This window comes from Triticum dicoccoides, chromosome 4B (assembly GCF_002162155.2).
Source record: "Triticum dicoccoides isolate Atlit2015 ecotype Zavitan chromosome 4B, WEW_v2.0, whole genome shotgun sequence".
In the NCBI taxonomy this organism is placed as follows: Eukaryota; Viridiplantae; Streptophyta; class Magnoliopsida; order Poales; family Poaceae; genus Triticum; species Triticum dicoccoides.
Window position 1 is genome coordinate 420,723,010 of NC_041387.1, and position 18,156 is coordinate 420,741,165.

An 18,156-nucleotide genomic window follows, 5' to 3' on the forward strand; every position below is an offset into this window, starting at 1 on the left:
TTCCACTGGACGATTGCTCCCTATAGAACTCAATACTCCCTCTGCCCCGAATTACTTGTCAGAGAAATGGATGTATCTAGACGTATTTTAGTTATAGATACGTCCATTTCCGTGACAAGTAATTCCGGACGGAGGTATGTAAGCATGGAACTGCAATTTGTGAGGTACTTGAATGATGTTTATTTGGCTGAATTCAGATAATCTAAATTTTGGAATGTTTGTTGATTACAAATGAAAGGAGACTATGTTCTTTAAGACGCTATTATACTGTTAACAGGACATCAACATGTATGAATCGATATACTTTTTTGAAATATCGTTCTGAACATAGACGCATAAATAATGACAGACCTTGTGTTAATATTTGGAATCTTTCTGCATCTAAAACCTTGTCCAATCAGTATTTTGGATATTACCTAACTGTTACTTATGAGTTATGATTACTTAGTAGTTACACAAAAAATGGAACCAAATATATACTCCCTCCGATCCATATTACTCCAAATCATAATCTAACACTAAAACGTGTCTGTATCAGACAAATCTAAGACAAGTAATATGGATCGGAGGGTAATACTTTTGTTACATTTAGTATGCAATTATCAGTAACCTCAGATGACTAGGTTATATCTGCTGGCTCTTTGGGCAATTAATTATGACTGATTCATTATTGCTTTGCCCAATTGGTTGTGGTACAGGTGAACAAAGTCCGTTTAGATGAAGACTTGGAGCAAACATGGGAAGTCCTTGCAGAGCCAATACAGACTGTAAGATTTGCTTTGTTCTGTTCATCCTCCCTTCAGTCTGATTTGTGATTGTGCTATGCTTGCATGGAGTTTGTTAGGCTGGTATATTTATGAAGTTTGTATGGATCTTGATTTACTTTACTTTGTCTAAAAAGTGACTAGATTAGGTGCTTATTGTGTGATCATGCCCCAGTATGGCATTTAGGCAAATGCACCACTATGTTTATTGTTTAAGCCTGCAGTGGTATTCTCAAGTGGTCAAAGCCAAAGCAAGTATTATTCTCACTCGAGGCAAATCATGCCTACCCCAACTTGTTTGGGACTAAAGGCTTTGCTGCTGCTGCTGCGAGGCAAATCATAATTTTACCGTTGACTTCTGTAGGTGATGCGAAGGTATGGGATCCCCGAACCCTATGAGAAACTGAAGGAAATGACCAGAGGCCAGGCTGTGACCAAAGACAGCATACGCCAATTCATTGAAGGTCTTGACCTGCCGGAGGATGCGAGGTCAAGTCTTTTGAAGTTAACACCACACTCTTACACTGGAGAGGCGGAGAATCTGGCTGCAAATATTTGGAATGTGGTTGACCTGAAATCTGGATTTAAGATCAAGTGAGCTTCTACACTGGCCCTGGGTAGTCTGCCCACTTTTTTTGACGAACGACAGCGACAATAACATCGAAAGCTTCAAGGGGAACATCACATCGTAGCTTAGCGTTCAAAGATTGTTTGTCACGCTAATTTATGGTTCTCATTGAAAAAGCTTGTGGTGCGTGTGGCATGCGCCCCCCGCGGAATTGTACCATCACTATTCGTTCGTGTGGACTAACACTTCCAGGGCTGCTTGGTGGATTTGTGCGACTTGCGGTAAACGTCTTAGTCTTCCTGGCCGACGTGTTGCGTGTTAAATAGAAGGGGTTGCGAGCCCAATACGTGTACAGGTTGTTGAAACAGATACATCTTGCAAAGGAAGAAAACTAGAGATAAGAGGAGATAAAGATACAAAGGATTTTAGCTAACTAACTACTCCGGCTGTGTTGATCTTCCTTCATGTATACGCCTTGTACACGTCTGCAACTGAATCATGTTTGACACATGTTTGACACCCTCCCTTAATTACAACTTCATCAAGTTGAGATTATGTTTGAAGTCTTCAAAGCTTCTTATGGGTAGAGCCTTGGTGAAACCATCCACAACCTGGTCTTCTGGTCTTGTGAGTGAATAAACCGAATGTCCAAGAGTTTATTTGCAACTCTTTCTTGAACAAAATGAAAGTCTATCTCAATGTGTTTAGTCCTAGCATGAAAAACTGGATTTGCTGACAGATAGGTAGCACCTAGATTGTCACATCATAAACATGGAGCTCTAGTGCTTTTCATACCTAGTTCCTTTAAAATTGATTACATTGGCCAATGCTTTGTATTCAGCTTCTGTACTGGATCTTGAAACTGTAGCTTGCTTCCTTGCACTTCAAGATATCAAGTTAGGTCCAAAAAATACTGCAAAGCCACCAGTTGACCGTCTGTCATCTAGACATCCAGCCCAATCTGAGTCAGAGAAGGCACTGATAAGTGTAGAGGATGACTTGCTAAAATTTAGACCAATGCTCACATATCTCACTATACGTTTTGCAGCAGTCATGTGAACAGTGGTAGGTGCATGCAGAAACTGACATACTTTGTTAACAGCAAAAGAAATGTCTGGTCTTGTCAGTGTTAGGTACTGAAGTGCACCTACCAAGCTTCTGTATTTTGTACCATTTTCTGAACTCAGAAGCTCTCCTTCAGTAAGAGACAGTTTTTCTGTACTAGATAAAGGAGTGGGTGCGGGCTTACAACTTTGCAAACCAGCCTTTTTTACTAAGTCTGTTGCATACTTTTCTTGAGAGAGGTGAAGACCATCCTTGTGTTGCTTGACCTCAATACCAAGAAAATAATGTAGATCTCCTAGATCCTTGAGGGCAAATTCTGCACTCAAATCCTTCAACAGTGCTGTTATTGCTTCATTAGATGAACTTGTCACAATTATATCATCAACATATATGAGAACAAATATGGATGTACTTGACTTGTTATAGATAAATAACGAGGTGTCAGACTTTGAAGGAATAAAACCAAGTGCTTGCATCTTTTTACTGAGACGAGAATACCATGCTCTTGGGGCTTGTTTCAGTCCATACAATGCCTTGTCAAGTTTGCACACATAAAGTGGTGCATGTGCATTTACAAACCCAGGTGGTTGTTTCATGTAAACCTCTTCTTCCAGAACACCATGGAGGAACGCGTTCTAAACATCTAGCTGACGTAAACTCCATCCCCTTGACACAGCAATAGACAAAACAAGACGAATAGTGGCAGGTTTCACAACCGGACTAAATGTGTCCTCATAGTCAATACCATACCGTTGTTTAAAGCCCTTTGCAACAAGTCTGGCTTTATAACGATCAATGGTTCCATCAGCTTTCCTCTTTATCCTAAAGACCCACTTACAGTCGATAAGATTTTTACCTTGTTGTGGAGGAACCAAATGCCATGTTCTGTTTTTCCTAAGTGCCATGATTTCATCATTCATTGCTTTTCTCCAACGTGCATCACCCAAAGCATCTTCAAGAATATTGGGTTCTCCTGGCTCACCTGTTGAACATACTAGCGCATATTTTGTAACATGCTTATAATCAATAGGTTTAATTACCCCTTGTTGAAGTCATGTTCGGCGTGGAATAGCAACAGGAGCCTCTGCAGAGCGCTCCGGCACAGAGGATCCAGGGTCTGGATCGGGGCGATCCTAACCTGATCCCGAGGAAGATCCATGTGTTGGGGAACGTAGTAATTTCAAAAAAAATTCCTACGTACACGCAAGATCATGGTGATGGCATAGCAATGAGAGGGGAGAGTGTTGTCCACGTACCCTCGTAGACCGTAAGCGGAAGCGTTATGACAACGCGGTTGATGTAGTCGTACGTCTTCACGATCCGGCCGATCCAAGTACCGAACGTACGGCACCTCCGAGTTCAGCACACGTTCAGCTCGATGACGATCCCCGGGCTCCGATCCAGCAAAGCTTCGGGGATGAGTTCCGTCAGCACGACGGCGTGGTGACGATGATGATGCTCTACCGGCGCAGGGCTTCGCCTAAACTCCGCGACGATATGACCGAGGTGGAATATGGTGGAGGGGGGCACCGCACACGGCTAAGGAACGATCCGTAGATCAACTTTTGTTCCTCCTAGAGGTGCCCCCCTGCCCCCGTATATAAAGGAGCAAGGGGGGAGGGGGCGGCCAGCCTAGGAGGGGCGCGCCAAGGGGAGTCCTACTCCCACCGGGAGTAGGACTCCCTCCTTCCTTGTTGGAGTAGGAGAAAGGGGGAAAGAGGGGGAGAGGAGGAAGGAAAGAGGGGCCGCACCCCTTGTCCAATTCGGACCAGAGGGGGGCTGCGCGCCTCCTTCCTTTCGGCCTCTCTCCTCTATTCCCATATGGCCTAATAAGGCCCATATACTTCCCGGCGAATTCCCGTAACTCTCCGGTACTCCGAAAAATACCCGAATCACTCGGAACCTTTCCGAACTCCGAATATAGTCGTCCAATATATCGATCTTTACATCTCGACCATTTCGAGACTCCTCGTCATGTCCCCGATCTTATCCGGGACTTCGAACTCCTTCGGTACATCAAAACTCATAAACTCATAATATAACTATAATCGAAACGTTAAGCGTGCGGACCCTACGGGTTCGAGAACTATGTAGACATGACCTAGAACTATTCTTGGTCAATAACCAATAGCGGAACCTGGATGCCCATATTGGCTCCTACATATTCTACGAAGATCTTTATCGGTCAAACTGCATAACAACATACTTTGTTCCCTTTGTCATCGGTATGTTACTTGCCCGAGATTCGATCGTCGGTATCCAATACCTAGTTCAATCTCGTTATCGGCAAGTCTCTTTACTTGTTACGTAATGCATCATTCCGTAACTAACTCATTAGCTACATTGCTTGCAAGGCTTATAGTGATGTGCATTACCGAGAGGGCCTAGAGATACCTCTCCGACAATCGGTGTGACAAAACCTAATCTCGAAATACGCCAACCCAACATGTACCTTTGGAGACACCTGTAGTACTCATTTATAATCACCCAGTTACGTTGTGACGTTTGGTAGCACCCAAAGTGTTCCTCCGGTAAACGGGAGTTGCATAATCTCATAGTTACAGGAACATGTATAAGTCATGAAGAAAGCAATAGCAACATACTAAACGATCAAGTGCTAGGCTAACGGAATGGGTCATGTCAATCACATCATTCTCCTAATGATGTGATCCCATTAATCAAATGACAACACATGTCTATGGTTAGGAAACATAACCATCTTTGATTAATGAGCTAGTCAAGTAGAGGCATACTAGTGACTATATGTTTGTCTATGTATTCACACATGTATCATGTTTCCGGTTAATACAATTCTAGCATGAAAAATAAACATTTATCATGAAATAAGGAAATAAATAATAACTTTATTATTGCCTCTAGGGCATATTTCCTTCAGTCTCCCACTTGCACTAGAGTCAATAATCTAGTTCACATCGCCATGTGATTTAACATCAATATTCACATCTACATGTGATTAATACCCATAGTTCACATCATCATGTGATCAACACCCAAAGGGTTTACTAGAGTCAATAATCTAGTTCACATGGCTATGTGATTAACACCCAAAAAGTACTAAGGTATGATCATGTTTTGCTTGTGAGAGAAGTTTAGTCAACGGGTATGTCACATTTAGAGCCGTATGTATTTTGCAAACATTCTATGTCTTCAATGCTCTGCATGGAGCTACTCTAGCTTAATTGCTCCCACTTTCAATATGTATCCAGTTTGAGACTTAGAGTCATCTGGATTAGTGTAAAAGTTTGCACCGATGTAACTTTTACAACGAACTCTTTTATCACCTCCATAATCGAGAAACATCTCCTTAGTCCTTACTAAGGATATTCTTGACCGCTGTCCAGTGATCTACTATTAGATCAAAATTGTATTCATTTGCCAAACTCAGAGCAAGGTATACAATATGTTTGGTTCATAGCATAGCATACTTTATAGAACCTATGACTGAGGCATAGGGAATGACTTTTCATTCTCTTTCTATTTTCTACTATGGTCGGGTCTTGAGTCTTACTCAACTTCACACCTTGCAACACAGGCAAAAACTCCTTCTTTGACTGTTCCATTTTGAACTATTTCAAAATTTTATCAAGGTATGTATACATTGAAAAAATCTTATCAAGCGTCTTGATCTATCTATATAGATATTGATGCTCAATGTGTAAGCAGCTTCACCGAGGTCTTGCTTTGAAAAACTCTTATTCAAGTATCCTTTCATGCTATCCAGAATTTCTATATCATTTCCAATCAACAATATGTCATCCACATATAATATTAGAAATGCTACAGAGCTCCCACTCACTTTCTTGTAAATACAGACTTCTCCAAAAGTCTGTATAAAACCATATGCTTTGATCACACTATCAAAGCGTTTATTCCAACTCCGAGATGCTTGCACCAGTCCATAGATGGATCGCTGGAGCTTGCATACTTTGTTAGCACCTTTTGGATCAACAAAACCTTTTGGTTGCATCATATACAACTCTTCTTCCAGAAATCCATTCAAGAATGCAGTTTTGACATCCATTTGCCAAATTTCATAATCATAAAATGCGGCAATTGCTAACATGATTCGGACAGACTTAAGCATCGCTACGGGTGAGAAAGTCTCATCGTAGTCAACCCCTTGAACTTGTCGAAAACCTTTTGCAACAAGTCGAGCTTTATAGACAGTTACATTACCATCAGCGTCAGTCTTCTTCTTAAAGATCCATTTATTCTCAATGGCTTGCCGATCATCGGGCAAGTCAACCAAAGTACATACTTTGTTCTCATACATGGATCCCATCTCAGATTTCATGGCCTCTAGCCATTTTGCGGAATCTGGGCTCACCATCGCTTCTTCATAGTTCGTAGGTTCGTCATGGTCTAGTAACATAACTTCCAGAACAGGATTACCATACCACTCTGGTGCGGATCTTACTCTGGAAGACCTACGAGGTTCTGTAGTAACTTAATCTGAAGTTTCATGATCATCATCATTAACTTCCTCACTAATTGGTGTAGTAGTCACAGGAACAGATTTCTGTGATGAACTACTTTCCAATAAGGGAGCAGGTACAGTTAGCTCATCAAGTTCTACTTTCCTCCCACTCACTTCTTTCGAGAGAAACTCCTTCTCTAGAAAGGATCCATTCTTAGCAATGAATGTTTTGCCTTCGGATCTGTGATAGAAGGAGTACCCAACAGTTTCCTTTGGGTATTCTATGAAGACACACTTCTCCGATTTGGGTTCGAGCTTATCAGGTTGAAAACCTTTTTCATATAAGCATTGCAACTCCAAACTTTAAGAAACGAAAGCTTAGGTTTACTGCTAAACCATAGTTCATATGGTGTTGTCTCAACGGATTTAGATGGTGCCCTTTTAACGTGAATGCACCCGTCTCTAATGCATAACCCCAAAACAATAGTGGTAAATCAGTAAGAGACATCATAGATCGCACCATATCCAATAAAGTGCGGTTACGACGTTCGGACACACCATAACGTTGTGGTGTTCCAGGTGGCGTAAGCTGTGAAACTATTCCACATTGTTTTAATTAAAGACCAAACTCGTAACTCAAATATTCGTCTCCGCGATCAGATCGCAGAAACTTTATTTTCTTGTTACGATGATTTTTCCACTTCACTCTGAAATTCTTTGAACCTTTCAACTATTTCAGGCTTATGTTTCATCAAGTAGATATACCCATATATGCTCAAATCATTTGTGAAGGTCAGGAAATAACGATACTTGCCACGAGCATCAACACTCATTGGATGGCATACATCGGTATGTATTATTTCCAATAAGTCAGTAGCTCGTTTCATTGTTCCGGAGAACGGAGTTTTAGTCATCTTGCCCAATAGGCATGGTTCGCAAGCATCAAATGATTCATAACCAAGTGATTCCAAAAATCCATCTTTATGGAGTTTCTTCATGCGATTTACACCGATATGACCCAAACAGCAGTGCCACAAATAAGTTACACTATCATTATTAACTTTGCATCTTTTGGCTTCAACATTATGAATATGTGTATCACTACGATCGAGATCCAACAAACTATTTTCATTGGGTGTATGACCATTGAAGGTTTTATTCATGTAAACAGAACAACAATTATTCTCTGACTTTAAATGAATAACCGTATTGCAATAAACATGATCAAATCATATTCATGCTCAACGCAAACGCCAAATAATATTTATTTAGGTTTAACACTAATCCCGAAAGTATAGGGAGTGTGCGATGATGATCATATCAATCTTGGAACCACTTCCAACACACATCGTCACTTCACCCTCAACTAGTCTCTGTTTATTCTGTAACTCCTATTTCGAGTTACTAATCTTAGCAACCGAACAAGTATCAAATACTCAGGGGCTACTATAAACACTAGTAAGGCACACATCAATAACCTGTATATAAAATATACCCTTGTTCACTTCGCCATCCTTCTTATCCACCAAATATTCAGGACATTTCCGCTTCCAGTGACCATTTCCTTTACAGTGTAAGCACTCAGTTTCAGGCTTTGGTCCAGCTATGGGCTTCTTCGCGGGAGTGACAACTTGCCTGTCATTCTACTTGAAGTTCCCTTTCCATCCCTTTGCCCTTTTCTTGAAACTAGTGGTCTTGTCAATCATCAACACTTGATGCTCTTTCTTGATTTCTACCTTCGTCGATTTCAACATCACGAAGAGCTCGGGAATCGTTTTCGTCATCCCTAGCATACTATAGTTCATCACAAAGTTCTACTAACTTGGTGATGGTGACTAGAGAATTCTGTCAATCACTATCTTATCTGAAAGATTAACTCCCACTTGATTCAAGCGATTGTAGTACCCAGACAATCTGAGCACATGCTCACTAGTTGAGCGATTCTCCTCCATCTTTTAGCCATAGAACTTGTTGGAGACTTCATGTCTCTCAACTCGGGTATTTGCTTAAAATATTAACTTTAACTCCTGGAACATCTCATATGGTCCATGACGTTCAAAACGTCTTTGAAGTCCCGATTCTAAGCCGTTAAGCATGGTGCACAAAACTATCAAGTAGTCATCATATTGAGCTAGCCAAACGTTCATAACGTCTGCATTTGCTCTTGCAATAGGTCTGTCACCTAGCGGTGCATCAAGGACATAATTCTTCTGTGCAGCAATGAGGATAAACCTCAGATCACGGATCCAATCCGCATCATTGCTACTAACATCTTTCAACACAATTTTCTCTAGGAACATATCAAAATAAACATATGAAAGCAACAATGCAAGCTATTGATCTACAACATAATTTGCAAAATACTACCAGGACTAAGTTCATGATAAATTAAAGTTTAATTAATCATATTACTAAAGAACTCCCACTTAGATAGACATCTCTCTAGTCATCTAAGTGATTACGTGATCCAAATCAACTAAACCATGTCCGATCATGACGTGAGATGGAGTAGTTTCAACGGTGAACATCAATATGTTGATCATATCTACTATATGATTCACGCTCGACCTTTCGGTCTCCGTGTTCCGAGGCCATATCTGTATATGCTAGGCTCGTCAAGTTTAACCTGAGTATTCCGCGTGTGCAACTGTTTTGCACCCGTTGTATTTGAACATAGAGCCTATCACACCCAATCATCACGTGGTGTCTTAGCACAAAGAACTTTCGCAATGGTGCATACTCAGGGAGAACACTTCTTGATAATTAGTGAGAGATCATCTTATAATGCTACCGTCAATCAAAGCAAGATAAGATGCATAAAGGATAAACATCACATGCAATCAATATAAGTGATATGATATGGCCATTATCATCTTGTGCTTGTGATCTCCATCTTCGAAGCACCGTCGTGATCACCATCGTCACCGGCGCGACACCTTGATCTCCATCGTAGCATCGTTGTCGTTACGCCATCTATTGCTTCTACGACTATCGCTCCCGCTTAGTGATAAAGTAAAGCAATTACATGGCGTTTGCATTTCATACAATAAAGCGACAACCATATCGCTCCTCCCAGTTGCCGATAACTTTGGTTACAAAACATGATCATCTCATACAATAAAATATAGCATCACGTCTTGACCATATCACATCACAACATGCCGTGCAAAAACAAGTTAGACGTCCTCTACTTTGTTGTTGCAAATATTACGTGGCTGCTATGGGCTTAGCAAGAACCGTTCTTACCTACGCATTAAAACCACAACGATAGTTTGTCAAGTTGGTGCTATTGTAACCTTCGCAAGGACCGGGCGTAGCCACACTCGATTCAGCTAAAGTGAGAGAGACAGACACCCGCCAGCCACCTTTAAGCACGAGTGCTCGTAACAGTGAAACTAGTATCGCGTAAGCGTACGCGTAATGTCGGTCCGGGCCGCTTCATCTCACAATACCGCCGAACCAAAATATGACATGCTGTAAGCAGTATGACTTGTATCGCCCACAACTCACTTGTGTTCTACTCGTGCATATAACATCAACGCATAAAACCTAGGCTCGGATGCCACTGTTGGGGAACATAGTAATTTCAAAAAAATTCCTACGTACAAGCAAGATCATGGTGATGGCATAGCAACGAGAGGGGAGAGTGTTGTCCACGTACCCTCGTAGACCGTAAGCGGAAGCGTTATGACAACGCGGTTGATGTAGTCGTACGTCTTCACGATCCGACCGATCCAAGTACCGAACGTACGGCACCTCCGAGTTCAGCACACATTCAGCTCGATGACGATCCCCGGGCTCCGATCCAGCAAAGCTTCGGGGATGAGTTCCGTCAGCACGACGGCGTGGTGACGATGATGATGCTCTACCGGCGCAGGGCTTCGCCTAAACTCCATGACGATATGACCGAGGTGGAATATGGTGGAGGGGGGCACCGCACACGGCTAAGGAACGATCCGTAGATCAACTTGTGTTCCTCCTAGAGGTGCCCCCCTGCCCCCGTATATAAAGGAGCAAGGGGGGAGGGGGCGGCCGACCTAGGAGGGGCGCGCCAAGGGGAGTCCTACTCCCACCGGGAGTAGGACTCCCTCCTTCCTTGTTGGAGTAGGAGAAAGGGGGAAAGAGGGGGAGAGGAGGAAGGAAAGAGGGGCCGCACCCCTTGTCCAATTCGGACCAGAGGGGGGCTGCGCGCCTCCTTCCTTTCGGCCTCTCTCCTTTATTCACGTATGGCCTAATAAGGCCCATATACTTCCCGGCGAATTCCCGTAACTCTTCGGTACTCCGAAAAATACCCGAATCACTCAGAACTTTTCCGAACTCCGAATATAGTTGTCCAATATATCGATCTTTACATCTCGACCATTTCGAGACTCCTCGTCATGTCCCCGATCTCATCCGGGACTCCGAACTCCTTCGGTACATCAAAACTCATAAACCCATAATATAACTATCATCGAAAAGTTAAGCGTGCGGACCCTACGGGTTCGAGAACTATGTAGACATGACCTAGAACTATTCTTGGTCAATAACCAATAGCGGAACCTGGCTGCCCATATTGGCTCCTACATATTCTACGAAGATCTTTATCGGTCAAACTGCATAACAACATACTTTGTTCCCTTTGTCATCGGTATGTTACTTGCCCGAGATTCGATCGTCGGTATCCAATACCTAGTTCAATCTCGTTATCGGCAAGTCTCTTTACTTGTTACGTAATGCATCATTCCGTAACTAACTCATTAGCTACATTGCTTGCAAGGCTTATAGTGATGTGCATTACCGAGAGGGCCCAGAGATACCTCTCCGACAATCGGTGTGACAAAACCTAATCTCGAAATACGCCAACCCAACATGTACCTTTGGAGACACTTGTAGTACTCCTTTATAATCACCCAGTTATGTTGTGACGTTTGGTAGCACCCAAAGTGTTCCTCCGGTAAACGGGAGTTGCATAATCTCATAGTTACAGGTGTCTCCAAAGTGTTCACCCAGTTACGTTGTGACGTTTGGTAGCACCCAAAGTGTTCCTCCAGTAAACGGGAGTTGCATAATCTCATAGTTACAGGAACATGTATAAGTCATGAAGAAAGCAATAGCAACATACTAAACGATCAAGTGCTAGGCTAACTGAATGGGTCGTGTCAATCACATCATTCTCCTAATGATGTGATCCCATTAATCAAATGACAACACATGTCTATGGTTAGGAAACATAACCATCTTTGATTAATGAGCTAGTCAAGTAGAGGCATACTAGTGACTATATGTTTGTCTATGTATTCACACATGTATCATGTTTCCGGTTAATACAATTCTAGCATGAATAATAAACATTTATCATGAAACAAGGAAATAAATAATAACTTTATTATTGCCTCTAGGGCATATTTCCTTCACCATGCAGGGCTCCAGAATCTGCAGCGTGAGCAGTCGATGCCGGATTCGGATTTTCTGCGGCTGTGGCGCGTGGTGCAAGCGATGATTTGGCCACAGAGGATCTGAGCCGGGGCGCATCATCATGGCCCAATGATTGCCTCCTGGACCCCGGACTGACAGGGCCTGCCCCCGCATCCGCCGAGCCAGTCTTGGCGCGTCGCTTGTAGACGCGCAGTTGGCCGTCTTGCTGGACCCGGCCCAAGCCAGCGCCGGCCTGCCATCTGTCAGGCGATGATTCGCGCGCGCGAGAGGAGGCGTTGCGGCCCGCCGGGCTCTGCCGCGAGGCTGACGTGGACTCGTCTGCACGCCCGCCTGAGACGTCCGTGCGCCCGCCTGCGTCTGTCGGGACTGGCGCGGAAGATTCGCTGCCAGACGCGGATCCCAGGGATGATTGGCTGCGCGTCTGCAGCGCTTGCTCTGATCCCGAGGAGGATCTGTCCCCTGGACTGAGACACATGAAATAAGGACCTGTTGGTCCATTTTCTTCACCATGTTCTGCGATTTTTACACCGCTGTTTTCTGCATCATTACAAAGCTCATGGAGACTATTAGTAGGGTTAGTCATATGATCATCACAATTTGTAATACCCCCTTGTTCATAGCCAGAAAGATGAGAAGGTAGGAGCAAAATTTCTTTGCGGAGGAGTGCACCGGCGTTAGGGTGGAGATCCGCAAAGGGGAACTTGGTCTCATCAAAAACAACATCGCGAGAGATGTAAACCCTACCAGTAGAGATGTCAAGACACTTGACACCTTTGTGTTGGGCACTATAACCAAGGAAAGCACACTATTTTGATCTAAACATGAGCTTGCGTTTGTTGTAAGGTCGAAGATTTGGCCAACAAGCACAGCCAAAGATACGAAGAGAGGTGTAATCTGGTTTTGTGTGGAGGAGGCGTTCCATAGGTGTTTCATTGTTGATAACACGACTAGGTAACATGTTGATAATATGGACGGCTGTCAGAAAAGCCTCATCCCAGAACTTGAGGGGCATTGATGCTCCGGCTAGGAGGGCCAAGCCAACCTCGACAATGTGCCTATGCTTGCATTCGGCCGACCCGTTTTGTTGGTGAGCGTGCGGGCATGATACATGGTGAGATATGCCTATGCTTTGGAAGAAGGAATTTAGTTTCTCGTATTCCCCTCCCCAATCAGACTGGACAGCAAGAATCTTACTGTCAAACTTTCTTTCAACAAGTGCTTGAAAGTTGTGAAAAACTTGGAACACATCCGATCTTCTCTTGAGGAGATAGATCCATGAAAATTTGCTATAGTCATCGATGAAGCTCACATAATATGTGTGTCTACCAACCAAGGAGGGGGCAGGTCCCCACACATCGGAGAAGATCAATTGCAAAGGTTTGGTGGAGACACTAGTAGAGATAGGATACGGTAATTGATGACTTTTAGCACACTGACATGAATTACAAATAGTTTCAATGTTTCGCTCACCAACAAACGGGAGCTTATTTTTCCTAAGTAATTTTTCAACTAAAGAGAAAGAGGCATGTCCTAAACGATCGTGCCATCATGTGGACGAAAGCTTGATAGCACCACAAGCTTGTTTATTGAATCTTCTAAACTCCGGAATCAACGGGTAGAGCCCTTGAATGCATCTACCTCGATAGAGAATTTTCCTCGTTGCCTGATCCTTGATCAAAAAGAAATAAGGATGAAACTCGAGAAAAACATGATTGTCAATGGCAATTCTATGAACAGAGAGAAGATTTTTGTGGGCACTAGGAACATGCAAGATTCGTTTGAGATGAATTTTATGACTAGGGGTATTAAAAATTGAATGGCCAATGTGACGTATACCCATCCCTTCACCACTGGCCGTATGAATTTGATCGTTGCCACGATATTTCTCCTTCATGGTGACTTTCTCGAGCTCGTTGGTGATGTGGTTGGTGGCGCCGCTGTCAACGTACCAGTTTGTGTCAACTCCATAGGAGTCATCGGCCGCCGCTGCAATTTTCTCTTCATCTTGTGAGGAGTCACCATCATCCTCTTCGTAGCGGTACCAACAATCCTTCGCCGTATGTCCTGGCTTGCCACAGATTTGACAGCGGGGCAAGTCCGGACGGGATCTGTTGGAGCCACCACTGCCACCACCGCGACGCCCTTTGGAGTTTCCCGAGCGGCCGCTGCCACGCGAGTTGTTGGAGTAGCCGCCACCACCGGAGCCGAACCTCCCCTTGCCACGGGGAGATGGGCGTGAGCGAGAGCCACCACCGCGGCCTCTGAATGCGGAGTTGGCCGAAGACTTGAAACCACCACCGGAGCCTTGGTACTGCGCCATGCGTTGATCAAAGTTACTGAGCATGGCAAAAAGTTCATCGAGAGTTACCGGGGTGACGCGTGCGTCCAGTGCAGAGACAAGGGGCTGATAGTCTTGGTCCAGCCCGTGGATGATGTAGGACATGAGCTCGTCATCTTGGATGGGTTTGCCCGCCGCGGCGAGTTCATCGGCGAGGCCTCTCATGGCGGCGAAGAAGGAGGCCACCGATTGATTTCCCTTCTGCGCATTGATCAGCGCTGTACGAATGTTGTTGACGCAGCTGAGTGACTGTGACGAGAACATGCTCGCCAGTGCCACCCAGAGTTCGCGCGCCGTGGTGATCGTGGTCACCGTGACGAGCACCTCCTTGGAGAGGTTTTGGAGCAGGTATCCGAGGACCTGCTGGTCCTCCCTCACCCAAAGTGGATGAAGGGGATTTGGCCCGGTGGTCTCCTTGCCGGTGGCGTCCTTGCTGGTGAGGACCTTGGCCGGCTCAGTCGTCGTGCCGTCGACGTAGTGGAACACGCCGGCGCCCCGCAACTGCGGCGTGATCTGGGTCCGCCACAGAACGTAGTTGGTGCGAGAGAGCTTCTCCGGGACTCCACCGCTGAGCGGCGACTGGAAGGAGGCGGAGGAGGAAGACATGGCGGCGCACTTGATGGAGATGGATTAGCTAGGGTTTGTGGAAGAAGAAGGCTTTGTATACCATGTGCGACTTGCGGTAAACGTCTTAGCCTTCCTGGCCGACGTGTTGCGTGTTAAATAGAAGGGGTTGCGAGCCCAATACGCGTACAGGTTGTTGAAACAGATACATCTTGCAAAGGAAGAAAACTAGAGATAAGAGGAGATAAAGATACAAAGGATTTTAGCTAACTAACTACTCCTCCGGCTGTGTTGATCTTTCTTCATGTATACGCCTTGTACACGCCTGCAACTGAATCATGTTTGACAGGATTGATAGCCGCACATGACCAAATTGTTTCATTCCACAAGCGCCCCACAGTAAAAAGGAAAGAAACCTTTTGGGATCGGTCGAGAAGTCTCCGGGAGTCGCACCCTTTGCATTTGCTCTTGCCAGTGCACTTTTTTTCGCCCTCATATGGTGCTGTTTGATATTGCGTCTCCAATGCTACGCCGTAATGGGATTCGTTTGCAAGACCTGACAACGACATAGAAGAATCTCTAATCGTTAAGAAAGAAAAAACCACGATTAGAGGAAGGAAAAACCAAGTTCATCCTTATCCGGCGGCGTGAGGAGACGTTGGCGACGCGAAGGTCGATTCGTTGGGTAACATTTTACTTACCGGCAACATTCTTCTCGGCTCTCAGCGAGGAAAATCGGAAAACGAGAATTGGTCGCTCCGGTTCCAGCCGACACGTGAGAAGGGAGATCATCCGTGTCTCCATCTAGCCACTGCTGAGACGACGCCTACAGTGACACGCTGATACAGGGACCGCTCCGGCCGTGAACCAATGCTACAGCATTTCTGGTTGCGACCATGAGTAGTTGACAGGCAGAGTGCTCAACTGCTGGGCACTATCACGCCAGTGACTGGGCTGATGATTTTGGCAGCCTCTATGTGGGAGCTGTTTGGCCCTGTCGCTGCTTGTGGGGTTAGGGCAAATACAACGCGGTTCACCAAATGGACATCCTCAAATGTTCGCGGATAGGAATAGGGGTGGAGGCCACCTGTCCAAAGTCATCAAATGTCCACCTCTGCTCCGATCTTCTCTACTATTTGTCAAGCATATAGATTACAAACATATGCAATCACAACAAAAAAGACATCAAATGTTCAATAAGCTTTTACATCCAATCAATCCCAAAGTTGCTAGTCCGGTTGTCTGTGCCAAAGAGCTCCTTCTTCGAGTCCTAGTCTGGCTGTCCATGCCAAAAATCCCCACTCTTCGCCTAGTCCAGCCCGCTCCCTTTCTGTGAAGCGCTTCAATATGCGCGCAAATAGGCTTGGACAAGCAATCTTTCCCACATTGGGATCGAGTCTGGCGTTTTCATGAAGCATTTTGAAATCCTCTGAAGCGGCCTTGATCTCAAACTTCTTCTCTTGGAGGTTGAGATTCTTGTCTTGCATCTCTACGAAGATGCAAAACCTCTTTGCCTCTTCCTTCTTAGCCATGATGTCATCAAACTCCTCCATCATCTTGGCCATCGCCCCTTCTCGTTTCTCCTTCTCCTCCTCCCACTTCCTCCCAAGGTCTCTAATCACCTTATTGGTCGGAGCAAAACCCTTCTTGTGTTGAACGGTTGGATCACCACCTTCATCTTCAGTGACCATGGAGATCTTGACGGGATATACAATCATGTCGATCCACTTGCTATGCACATTCAACTTCAACCAACAATGCATATACATGAAGTGATTCTTCTCCATCTTGTGGCATAACGAACGCAGGTACGATCTGGCAAAGAAACACAATGGATAGTCAACAAGGTGCAACATTTAAATCAATAAAACGATTGATGCATAGAGCAACAAACAACAAAACTTATGAGATCTTGGATTCCGACGCCACTTGGCCACCTGGTTTTCACTTGTTTGTAGCAGCTGCAAAAATTGAATGTTGTACCATCGATGGGTGAGCAACTTCGAATTGCGTTGATGGATCACTGTTGTGCGGTTGGGATCGTAGTGCTTTTGCTTGTGAAACCAAGTGTGCAAGCTTTAACAAAACGTCACGGCCCTTTGCTCCGTACCCTGAAATAGATTGATACTACTGGCGAACCATGCCTCACACACCAATTCATCCTCCTCTGGGAAGAAATTAAGTCCCCTCTGCTTCTTCTTTGGGTCGGCACCAGGTGGCCAGTGCTCCTCCGGATCCATGTTCGGTTGCAAGGTGTCCGACTGCGGTTGTTCCTCTGGCCGGGAGTCATCCAGTTGTCCATATTCGTAGCTACCTCCGTCATGGATAATGTTCATCATCGCCTCGTCATCTACCATCGTCCCGCTTGGACGAGGCATTCTGGCAAACAGTGAATGGGCACCGACGGACATGTGGTCCACAATCGGCCCGCAACCGGACAAGCCCCGGCGATTGCGACTCCATGAAGACGTAGTCAGCGTTGAGGTCGACGAAAAATGAGACACGATGGTTAGAGGTGAGTGACAACACGAACTGTTGCGGCGATTGCTACGGTCTGCGGTGCTGGAAGGCATAGTGGTAGGGAGGCTGTGGCTGGGACGACCACATCGTCGATTATTCGGGCGGCACCAGGGTGGCAGCTTGGTTTGTTGGACGAGGTCTGCCCTGGCAGGCCACCTACGCACCGCCCGCCTTCTTCTTCTACTTCTTCTTCTTCGCCTTCTAGCGGCTGCCTTGGGGCGTCCACCACCATCGGGTCCTCCGACTCTGGTGGGACGAAGATCGTCTCCGCCAGGTCCACTGGCGGCGGCTCCATCTTGGCGGCGGACGACCGGATGATGGGGTGGGGGAAGGTGACAATCAAGACGAAGGTTGTGGTGGGAATGTTCAAAAGTGTGGGGCTCCGGGTGGGGTTTTTGGATGGGTCGGGCATGTTGGAGTCCAACGTAACGAAGGTTTGGACGTCCGCAAACCTCCCATATGCTTGGTTTCGATTTGTGAG

The 18,156-nt window shown here is 45.1% G+C and overlaps 1 protein-coding gene across 2 annotated transcripts in view; it reads left to right on the plus strand.

Moving 5' to 3' along the window:
• The window catches only part of LOC119290641 (adenylosuccinate lyase-like), a 5,244-nt gene extending 3,635 nt beyond the window's left edge, over nt 1-1,609 (plus strand). For both annotated transcript variants that reach the window (XM_037569261.1, XM_037569262.1), the window contains exons 9-10: nt 699-767; nt 1,129-1,609. In XM_037569261.1, coding sequence (XP_037425158.1) covers nt 699-767; nt 1,129-1,362 — 303 coding nt within the window. In that variant the 3' untranslated portion in view covers nt 1,363-1,609. The remainder of the gene's footprint in view (nt 1-698; nt 768-1,128) is intronic.
• Nucleotides 1,610-18,156: the final 16,547 nt, after the last annotated feature.